Below are 11,913 nucleotides of genomic sequence, written 5' to 3'. Positions count from 1 at the left end.
CATTTTGATCAATATAACACCAAAAAATGTAGTTACGAGCAAATTCGATCTTCACAATAGTTTCTCTAACTCTATACATTGATTCCAATGCTGCTACCACGATTGAAACTGCCTCTAATCATTCCTTGGAGTTCATGTTAGGCAATAATAAAAAATTTCATTTTGGATACAGCAAGGTTGGGATGACTTATTTCGGCAAAAACTCTTGCACAATATGCGAGGAACTGGCCCGTGTATTGTCATGCTACAAGCTCCAGCCGCTCTTGGCGTTCAACATTGCCTTCAGTCGCGACTTAGATATTCTCTATTTATTTGGCCCTTCCGACTCACTGATCACTTTTGTCACGGATCGCAAGGTCGTACTTCAAATCTCGCAGATTGATTTTCACTTATTTTTGTTTAATTACAAAAAAGCTAAATTTGGTATGGACCGAATTATATATGTTTTAGTAAAATTTAATTTGGGCTGGGTGTAATTTTTTGGAGTCAAGCGAACTTATAGGCAATGAGAGTCATTGCTTGTAAAAACGGAAATTTTCTGTTGACATAGAAAACGTGGTTGTGGGTTTTGTCTGATCTTAATATTATTTACATTGGATCTAAATGAGGTGAGAAGCAATGCTTATAATTGGATTGTATTTATCTTTCTGGGTTCTAAATTTGAGTAATTTTGCATCATTTATAGTAAAAATTGTTCTTATATGCCAGGTGAGCGAGGTCTATTTCGCCTACTTTCAACATCAAACTACCTTGAACAAAGAGCAATTTGTGCACCAAAATATTTTAAATATTGCTCAATTTATCCTGCGAATGGTTGGACGGACGGACTAAATCGACTCCTTTCATCATTCTTAGCATTTTAGTATGTGTCCATATGCTTTAACTTATCTCGATGCCTTTATGCTGTTACTAACAACCAAGATGTTCACAAACTTATCATGCACACTGTTGTAAAAAGGCTTCCCGTTGTTTGGATGTTGCAATTTAAAAACAAATTCTTTTGCATTTATCAATATTCAAACAAAAATTTACTTATTTCTTACAAGTACTTTTGAAGTGGGTTGATATTCGAAAAATGTATTAAAAAGTTTGAAACCATTTTCATTGTGCTTGGGGTTTATTTATTATTATTAAGTTTTTTTTTTTTTTTTGCTGAAATAGCTGAAATATATTATAGTATACAAGGCCATTCGCCTCCTTCATCCTAGTGCATCTTTAGTAAGAACTCGCTTTTGGTCTGATGGCCATGTGTACGTACTTCAGCGAGTAATTATGTCCATGCCAAGTGTACCAATCAATGCCCTGAGCTTCTTCGACCGAGTAGTATCCACCAGGCATATATTGACCATTCAGGTTGCTGTTCAAAAATATTGATTAATACTCGCACATTTACATACATATATGAATGTGAATGAGTGTATTAATAATTTCGAATGCTCTTTTCACACATAATGCTCACCTATCATGGCAACGATTGTACCACCAAGCTCCCAAATAGGCGATGGCACAATTTTTCGTTGGGTCGCTATCGTTGTCATGATCTCTTGTTGTAAATTGTTGACCCTTTTGCACTATCATCGAATCTCCTGCGTTGCCAGTAAAACCATTCAATTCATTTAAGGCATAATTCTCAATATCATTGTCGATGGCGAAATTTGCATATTTTGCATAACGTTCCTCTCCGTCGAAATCCTCCATTTGTATCCATAACTCATTGGGTTGATCATTTGTGAGCGCATATAATTTGTCTAAACCAATAAAAAATTCCTCTTCCTTGTCACCAAATCCGGCCACATAATCATCCCAATCGCGATAGAAATCCTCAGCGCCATCTGTGCGACGTTGCACCACAGTCCAGGCGGCACCACCATGCGGATCTGCCAGGCAGTAGACTTCGAAGGGAGTGGAATCAAAATCGGGCAGGTATATGGTATAGATGCCGCTTTCAGCATATTCGTCCTTTGCAAAAGCTTCAGCGCAGCTGGCTGGTAAATCGGCGTTCGAATCAGTAGATGTGGGTTCGTCAAGATGTTTGCGAAGCTCTGAGGCCTTCCTTATGCGCATAGAAAAGTCGGCAAATTGTTGTGCTTGTTTACGCTTGACTGATAACAGTTCTTCGTTTGTAATAACGCCCTGTTCCTCCACTTTGTTTGCCAAAACATCTAAAGCTTCTTTTAAATAGTTTTGCTCGTTAACAATATCGTTTAGGGTTTTTGTTGGTCTGTATAGAAAAGCGCACAATTAATCCACAAAAACAAAAACAAAAACAAATTATATATTTCAATATTACTGAAATGTCCACTTACTTCAGTTCATATACTTCCGTTTTGTATATTTTATTATTAAGTGCAAAGACGTCGGTGCTCAGTTTTTGGCCATAACAATCCTCAAATTCAGTGCCACAGAGAAATTTCTATAAAATCAAGTTCTCCTTTTTTACTAGACTTATAACATTTTTCACAAAAAAACCGTCTCTTCAGTACTTACGCTCACAACATTTTCATTGCTCACTTGTAGACTATTTGTCCATCCTGGTATTCCAGTGACATAAGCACTAGCCGTTCCGTAATGAAGCAACAGCACAGTTGCAAAGGATACAATGCACAGCCCCATCTTTAAACTAGTGACCGATTTCTAAATGAAAAATTTTGAAGTGCAACGCTATTTAAAGAGGAAAGTAGTCAGCGCTTATCGCCATTCGCCATTTATGAAAGCTCTTATCAGTTGTACTTCTAGTGAAAACTCATCGTATCCGCTGCACCCGAATGCCTATGAGTAATCGCAATTAGAATTTGTTTATAATTATTATTGTTTTCTTACTGCGAATGCTTGTGATCTCAAGTTCACCATCCCTCTAATCTTTTTTAAATTCCGCAAGTTTTTAAGTTTCGAATTAAAGAGGTAAAAATAAATATTTCCGATTCTAAATAGTAGTTGCTATTAGGTTTATTACATTTGCATATAGTTTTATTGCATTTCAAAATAGTGCCCATGAAGATATATAGAATTTTGCAACAAGTTTTCCCCTCTGATTGAGGTAACTCCAAAAGATGTGATTTGAGCGCATCAATCGCTTCTTCAGGTATCAAAAACATTGATCTCTCTTTTTATTTTTGGTATCTACAAACAGAAATTACTGGGTGTCCCATCAGCCATCTCCGGCGAATGAGCCATCAACTCGATATTTTGAATACTCAAAACTTAACTTGCTTGAGCAGATGTGTGAAAGCAGGCATTGGATGCTTTTGCGATTCTCCGAATATCATAGTCGTCTACGCGCAAATGACATGAAATAGATCGGATACTCCAAAGGACGCCTCATCGGATATGGTAATTGTTGAATCATCTACGTCATGCAAATGTTCCGAACCATTCGCTTCGTTCCTTTAGGTTACTATCATATCATATCATCATATTTCCTTCGTAGTGCTTCGTAGTGAACAACTTTTGTCGGTTTTTGATCGTCCTGTAGAGTTGTGCGGATTTGGAAAATCGGTAATCACGGTGGCTCGAGACTATGCTTCATCATAAAAAGTCGAAGTCGATCGATACCCTGTTATTGATTTAATTCACGTCGAAATTTATAGAAGATAATCGTACGAAAGTATTGACGATTTAATTCCATTTTTTGTTCAAGATGAATTTTTTGAACAGCAATAATGGGACTCGCATAAGAATCTAGGTACTATTACTATGAAAAATATCGTAATTTATGATTATACATACTACAAGTTTTGACATATTCACACGGCTGTTTTCAGATCTCCTGGCTTAACGGCCATTTTCGTGTAAGAGTAGCAATATTATATATGACAGGTTATTCACTTTAGGGCAGTAAATATGTAAAAACGCCAATTATAGTTGACCAAAATATTGCAGATGAAGGGGAGAAAAGTAGTGCATATTTTCTTGGATAGCTTAGAAATTCCATTAAAATCTCTAAACCTGAAGTCTTCTTGGATATACCATATACTTCCCTTTTTGATAGTATTAGCCTTATCTGCAGACGATCATTTATTTCGATAGTTACAAGCAAAGGCAACTCCTCAAACCAAATCTTTGCCGGGTTTGGAAACTGTATTTCTCCAGAAAACAGCGGTTAAGGCGTACGTGTAGTCGGCGAAAACAACCATGCGAGTAAACTACATCTTATTACTGGTGTACGAAGGAAACTTGTAGTAGCAGTAGATATTATACAATGTGAAGAGCTCTTTTGTAATACGGATGTAGCCAACCAAAGATTCTAATTAATAAAGGTTCTATAAATTAATCTACGACATAGCAAATGAGCTTCGGTTGTGCGAAGTGGTACTACTTCCGGTGCTACGGATTTCACCGCGATAGAGTGAGTTCAGTATTCTTTAAATTTGTACATATACCACGCGTGAGCCAGAGTATTATAATAAGTGGTTCAAAATGAAATTTCCGATTTGCTTGTTTGAAATAAAACTCTCTTGTATAGTTAGGAAAAAGTGTATTCCGAAAACTAAACTCCTCTGCTAACGCAAAAGATTCCATTTTTAAAGAAAACCTTTCGTTTATGCACTAAAAATTCCTTAAAGTATCCAATGATATTCTTGGACTTGTTGGTGTTGCGGAAACTCCCGAAAAGCTGGCAATCTGGTTGTAATAGTTTTGAGGTTCTTTTATAGTCAATTGGATAATACGAGTATGTAATATAGCTTAGCATTGCTATGGAAGATAATTTGTTCATTTAACCTTTATTTAGGGTTCACCCGGGTTCTCTCTCGACTTTTATCTCCGAAAGTTATTGAAGTAATGACGCACTGTGCTTTCCCTGCAGGATAGATACCAAAAGACGTGTTAATTTTCTATTTGTTGGCGTAGCTGAAACTTGTAGCAGATCGTTGGCAAAAGTTGCAAAACCATGGAATATCTACTTCAAGCCGCAAAGTAGTCTGGGAAGCGATATTGCGGAATATTTTAATAATTAACCAAGTGTTTTGCAACTCTCATCACGAATAATGGGTGCTCTTCTAAGTACTGCTTTTAAAAGTTTTTATTTACCATTAAAAGGGGGGCCTTAGTAATGATGCTCAAATTTTCTAGAATTCAATTACTTTCTTCGATACGCATAATTTTAAAGTTTTTCTTAATCACTATTTATTATTAATCACTTATTAGTGGGTGCTTAATTTTAACCAATACTGTATGCAAGTATAGTAGTTTACGTCATCTGAGTGCTATTTAAAATAAACTGATAATTTTATTGATATAACACATACACATATACACGTACTTGCATATGCTTGTGCACTTAAAATAAAACGAGTTCACGTTTGGTTGCAATTATTTTGAAAAGCAAAGCCGACAATTACATGCAATAGTCCAAATTTAAATCGCTGATCTTTTACTAATATAAATTGGTATTTTATTGAAAAATATAGTAGTTTATTTATTTTTAGAAATATTTTATTTATTACATGAACTATGGAGGTCGCAGCTAAAGTTCAACAGTCTATTTGTTTTAAACTCCATTTAATCTACATAATTGAGTGATTCACGATTCAATTTTAAATTGCAGATGTATTTACTTCCCTATATACATATATACATGCATGCATACATACATTATTTTGTGTTCTACGGAAATTTTGCGTACTGCGAATATTTCGATCGAGTCTGAACTTTCCGCGCCTCCGCGCATTGTAGGAATTATTTTGCGATGACTCTCTTAAATGACTTACAGATGATATGCCCTTCGTAATTCATCGAAAATTTCCATATAGAAATAGTCAAAGAGAACTCAAAAAAGAGAAGATGACTACAAAGTCCAACAATTTTCCCTAAATTTTACTCATCCTGAACAAACGCTAATAATCAACCTTACAGATGACAATATCAATCCAGGGGGATATGTTTTTAATGCAGTTTGAAGTTTTAAAATTTTTGGGCGAAAGTGCAAATAGTTTATCAAAACTTTATGTATAAAACGACTTGTTAAGTTAATAGAAGTTTTCTCTTAGACTTCTATAATAGAATTTAACGAGGAACTTTTTATGGCACATTTTAACTCACTATTTCCTACTTAAATATGTCTTTTTGACCCTTTCTCAAAATGGGTATAATAAAAGCTAATTAAAAATGCAGTGGAAGAGTTAACTTGAATGCGCAGAAAACTTTTGTCCAAGCTAATGTTTAAATATATGATATATGTATATACATTGTAAACGCATACAACTATGAGCATTTGAGAGAATCGATTTGTATGGGAATACATTTTTTGACTTACTGTGTCTGATAGATTGGTATAAAAATTAATTCGAAGTACTTTTTCCAAGTAAAGCAGTTGTGCTGGACTAGTTAGTTAATAGATGTGTTGAACTAATATGTGGGCGGAGAAGGCATGTCCTCCACACTTGGGCGTGCCAATTTGTTATATGAATTTTGGACCATTTTTCAAGGCGCTCTATTTAGTGAGCTATATTCATAAACCATCTATGACTGACTATTTGGAAGCCAACATTATGGAGAAGATACGGTAGACTACCCTGGTGAAACTTATACCAATTTGGACCTACCAACTTTGAAATTACAATAGCAGCCAGAGGCGTTTCTGTAGAATTTAGGCTAAAACCGTACGTTTGGTGCTCTGATCACTACGTAAGTCAGTGTTGGTAAGTAAACTAACACGAAACTGTGCTAAATATTGGATTACTTGCGCTCAATGTAATCAAAATAAACCATCAAGTATCTAGTCTCTGCAAAAAACGCTACTAACTTACAGACCAGCATTCGGGAAAGTCAGGTAGGCGTTTTCGTAGATGCTAATTGAAGAGGATGCAATTTTTGCTTATCGCACAAAAACTATTAGCGCAGAGCTCAGAGGCAACAGGACTACAAAGTTTTACTTTTCAGAGACAAGAAGCAAAGTAGATCAACAATAAGTAAATAAACACTGTACATTCAGCAGACGATATCTTAGGAACCAACCACAAATTTTTTACATTTTCGAAATGGGTTTGAAGAGCGAAGAGTTATACTTTGAAATACTGTTTCGCCATTAAAAACAATGTATCGCATAACCTCAAATATAGTTAAACATCGTGTACTTTGTAAATTTAAGTCGAAATAACTCGAGCTCAGAGTCGGATGCAGTAGGTTGGATTACAAACATTTTTTTGCAGATTTTTATTTCGGCCTATGCGGGCAAAACAATCAAATGTTTATATTATAAATTTTGAGCGCAAATACTGTCAAACGTCCAAAGAACTTCGATTGTGTTCATATTACAAAAAAAAATTGTATACCAAACTTGTTAAGCTATTTATGTGTGAAAAACTCTACAAACGACATAGAGGATAGGTATTTTGCTACCCCAACTGATATAGCGGGCAACATAAAGCGTAACTCAGTCATATTTCGTAATTCTACAAATACTCAACCCACTCCTTCCCCTTTCATCTTATTAGATTCCTTCACCTTTCTTCCTTTGCAATGGTATCACAAAGGAAGAATTTGATTTCTTCGTCCAAGCGTGCCCACTCTTTGGCGACCATTTTAGCCTAACCTATCTAGTCGACTAGACAGAGTTAAGAGTTCCAGAAGATTACTTCTAATTGAGGCGGAAATATCGACAGACAAATAAAAAAAGCAACAATTGAATTTGTTATTTTCTTGTTAAGCCTTTGAGCCGTTAAGCTCGCAAAATATCCATACAATAATTATTTTATTTTATTTTATTTTATTTTATTTTTACATTTTTTTATTTTATTTTTCTTTTTTTTTTTTTTGTTGTGTTGTTTTCTTAATTATTTTTTTTCATCTTTTTTAATTTTCATTTCATTTTGATATTTTTTTTATTGTTTTATTTTCTTTTCTGTTTTGTTTTATATTATTCTATTTTGTATTCTAGTATACAATATTGTTTTGTACATCATTACATTTCTCTTCAATTCATGTTGGCATTCTTCTTCAACCCTGTTTTTAAATACCTCGCAAATGATATGAAATTCCTCACCCTGAATTTCCGCAATCGTCTTCATGTTTAAACGAATACCCAGCCCAGTTTTCTATGTACCATATCCCTCCCCCCATTAGCCAGCACTTTGATGTTCATCCAAATTGTCACATATGACATTTGGCTAAGGACCAGACCACCAAAAGCCAAAAAGCCACTGGAGTTGCAATACACAAACCAATTCTCGTTGAATAACTGATGCCGTCGACGCTGCACTTGCTGCCGTCAAGCAATGGAATACATTCAATGTCGGTCCAATTCTGCGCGCTCCCCGTAAACACACAAATACATTCATACTTACAAATGTATATACGTATGATTGCATGTGTGTATGTGCATTTGAAAATTTCATTTGAGCCCCAATCGTGAGTTGAATATGACAATTGGTCGCTTGTTTCCCATATTTGCAACATTTAACGAGTTGGCAACCGTTGTAAGCAACAAAGTAACCAACACAAAAATAACAAAAGCAACAACAAAGCCCATGATTATGACAACATTTCATTATGTTTTTGGCTAACTAAGTCTGGCATTTTATTATTACCGTCGGCTTTGTGATGGCGACTAGATGGAGGGGGAGAGGAAGTAGGTGGTAGGCAACAGGATATTTCAGCAGCGGAGGAGGCATATGTTGTCCGTTGATCGTTTGGCACTTTGTTCCATCAAACTGTGATTTTGCCCTCCTCTTCATTGAATTATTTAAACCCATTGCTATTATTGTTGTTTTTTATGCTCTTTTTATTTGATGTTTGATTTTGCTGTAAATGATGCGATGACAATTACGGAATTCATAACTGAAGTTCATTGGATTGGAAAACTCCTCCAATTTATTTTTATAGTCGACACTCTGAAATGTTTTTTCTTTTACTTAATGTCCAGCTGGTTGATAGCTCCAGATGGTTTTAGTGTGGCTTCGCGTTCAGTCAAAGTAAATCGGGACCATTGGAATTGGTTTCATTGAAGAAATAATATTATATTTATTTGACATGCCGAAAGAATTTAACTGATAATATGAAACTTCCTGAAATATGGGAACTCACAGGTAATGGCGAAAGAAGCGCAATATTTTTACAACCGTGGGAGAAGAAAATGCACCTGCAAGTTTTACGCAGCTGTCCCGTCTGCAAAAATAGTTTTTGGGCACCCCAAACCGGCAAGCAAACTGTTGAGCCACCGGTGCCGAGGAGTTAATTACGAACGCGTGGAGTGAAAGTTGGAAGCTGTATTTGTATTTTTGGGATGTATATTATATTTATGTATAGTCGAGACTCGAGTGTATTAAGCGTAAAAAAAGTCGGGAAAACTTCGGAAGCAGCAACAGCAACCAAGAAAGAATTTACATCCGACTTGAAGAAGATGATATCGATACTGTACATATGCATATGTAAGTAAAACGAATAAAGATATATTACCAATGGCATTGGTTGGACCTTGTCTTCGTATGGACAATCGGTGAACAATGGAATGGTGATATTTGTAGAATGAGCACAAGAGTGCCCGCAAGCACAAACACCAAGCACATAAGAAACTCTCTGCATTTCAGGCTCGTATAACACAGGTCTATATTGTTTTTTTGTGATATGAGACTGGCCTCCGGTTTATTTTGATAGCTCTGCTGTTGAAAAGTGCCCATTTGGGTAAAACCCAAAACGGAGAGAGGGAACTGGAGTGATCTGGCCAAAATCTAGTAACGGAAGTAGACGGTATACTTATGTATTGGGTATGGGAATAAGTTTCCGTCCTTTCTTAGCCAAAGTTACGAATTATTCAAACAATTAAATAAAACATAATATTATGTGAAGTATGGGCCATTGGAAGCTACAACTTTACTTCATCTTTCAAGCAGCATATGGATACGTCTGACGAAAAATTCGAGTTCTTTTGTTTTGATCCATTCATTGAGCCAGTTTGCGAAGCTCTTGTAAGAAGTGAACCGCTCTCCAATAAGGGCTGACTGCATTGATCGGAACGGATGGTAATCCGAAGGTGCAATGTCTGGGGAATACGGCAGGTGGGGCAAGGTTTCCCAATTCAGTCCCCCTAAATATTTCTGGACCAGCAGTTGAGTTGCAGCAAAATCAGTTCGTCATGTCAACCGCCCGATTCCGGCCGCTTTTCTTTCAGAGCTCGATTCAAATGCATTAGCTGCAGTCGGTAACGATCGCCAGTGATGGTTTCAGATGGTTTAAGGAGTTCATAATAGATGACACTATTCTGATCCCACCAGATGCAAAACGTAAGCTTTGAAACGTAAATTTTTTTTTTTTTTCGCTGTCGATGGACCTGGTTCATGAACATTTTCGACGATTAGGGTTATCATACAATAATACATCTATTTTTCATCGCCAGTGACGATGCGATGTAGAAAACCAAACGTCTCTCGATATCCCTCCTTCAATCGATGTGGTACCCAGTTACATGCTTTCTGGACCATTATTACCGCGTGCAAACGCTTACTGACGGTTAATCTGTCCACATCCAACTCTTTAGACACATCATCAAGGGTTTCACGTGCGTCTTCATCTAATAATAGTTATAGTTGAGTATCTTCGATTTTTTTCGGTGCCTCTTCGCGGTCTTCATCACTCACATCGAAAGTGCCACTTTTGAAGCGTCGAAGCCACTCTTTACAAGTTGTATTTTAAGTACGACACGTTTCAGCTGCACTTTTCTTTAAAAGATAATAAATGCAAATGCTGTTTTTTCGGGACAAACGTAGACATTTTTGGGGTCAGATATAAAAAGGATCTTTATGCTTCAAACAAATGTCAACTACAGCGATCGAGACCTCACATATACACCTTCAAATCATCAGTATATTACTAGAGCGAACACAAAAATAGTATCAGCAGCGACACCTCTTTTATGAGAGCGGAAACTTTATCCACACCCAATATAAAGAGAAGCTCTTTATTAGGAAATATTGTGTACAATTAAACAATTACATATTCTACCAAGAATGAATACAGATTTTTTTGATGAGTTCAACCTTTAATCACTCATATATCACAAATTTAATGAACATGTGTATGCTTTATTTCTAAAAGTTGCTTCTAAAACATGCTCCACACGTATAAATAATGCTGCCGATGATTCAGAAAAGAAACATAATCTTGTATCTCAAAACTGCACTGACTGTCCTAGGCAACAAAAACAGCAAATACAAGTGCTTTTAGTGAAACGTAAGTTTTCTCTCTCTCTCTCTCTCTGGCGGCCGCTGTTGCCGAATGGGTTGGCGCCGGATTATTATTCGGAAGTGCACGGGTTGGATACCCCGGGCACGAAACACCAAATGACAGAAACAGATCTTTCTAATATAGGGTGGGCCATGTAAAATTTACTTTTTGAATCGGCTACAAAAAAAACAGTAATCAATATTTTTTTAAACTTTTTTTTTATTTTGAAGATTGAACATTGTCATTTCTGAATGAAAAATAATATCGTTCAAATGACTGCCACGACTGACTTTACAGTAGGTCATTCGATCAACACAATTTTTAAGCTTATTTTCGATTGTTTGGGCTCCAATTTCATGAATGGCAATTTCGATTTCGTGTTGTAAAGCATCAATCGTCTCTGGATGGTTCGCATAGCATTTGTCCTTAACGGCTCCCCATAAAAAATAGTGCAACGGGCTTAAATCACAGCTCCGAGGCGGCCAATTGATATCGGAATTTCGGCTGATTATTCGGTTTTCAAAAACGGTAGCCAAAAGTTCCAGTGTAACTTTGGCAGTGTGACAAGTTGCACCGTCCTGTTGAAACCAAATGTCGTCCATGTCATCCTCTTCAATTTTTGGAAACAAAAACTCGTTGAGCATGTCACGGTAACGCTCGCCATTTAATGTAATCGCGGCTCCTCGCTTATTTTCGAAAAAAATGGCCCGATGATGCCGCCAGACCAAAAACCGCACCAAACAGTGACTCGTTGTG

General features: G+C 36.4%; 1 protein-coding gene across 1 annotated transcript; it reads right to left on the bottom strand.

Moving 5' to 3' along the window:
* Nucleotides 1-1,098: 1,098 nt before the first annotated feature.
* On the bottom strand, nucleotides 1,099-2,654 carry LOC129253387 (ficolin-2-like). Its single transcript, XM_054891745.1, has 4 exons — nucleotides 2,488-2,654; nucleotides 2,307-2,413; nucleotides 1,460-2,221; nucleotides 1,099-1,357 (listed from the first exon to the last, which is right to left on the bottom strand). Exons 1-4 carry the CDS (start codon nucleotides 2,611-2,613, stop codon nucleotides 1,216-1,218), a joined length of 1,137 nt encoding a protein of 378 aa, XP_054747720.1. The 5' UTR covers nucleotides 2,614-2,654; the 3' UTR covers nucleotides 1,099-1,215.
* Nucleotides 2,655-11,913: the final 9,259 nt, after the last annotated feature.

This window comes from Anastrepha obliqua, chromosome 1, assembly GCF_027943255.1.
Source record: "Anastrepha obliqua isolate idAnaObli1 chromosome 1, idAnaObli1_1.0, whole genome shotgun sequence".
In the NCBI taxonomy this organism is placed as follows: Eukaryota; Metazoa; Arthropoda; class Insecta; order Diptera; family Tephritidae; genus Anastrepha; species Anastrepha obliqua.
This window is presented reverse-complemented; position numbering and strand designations above follow the sequence as displayed.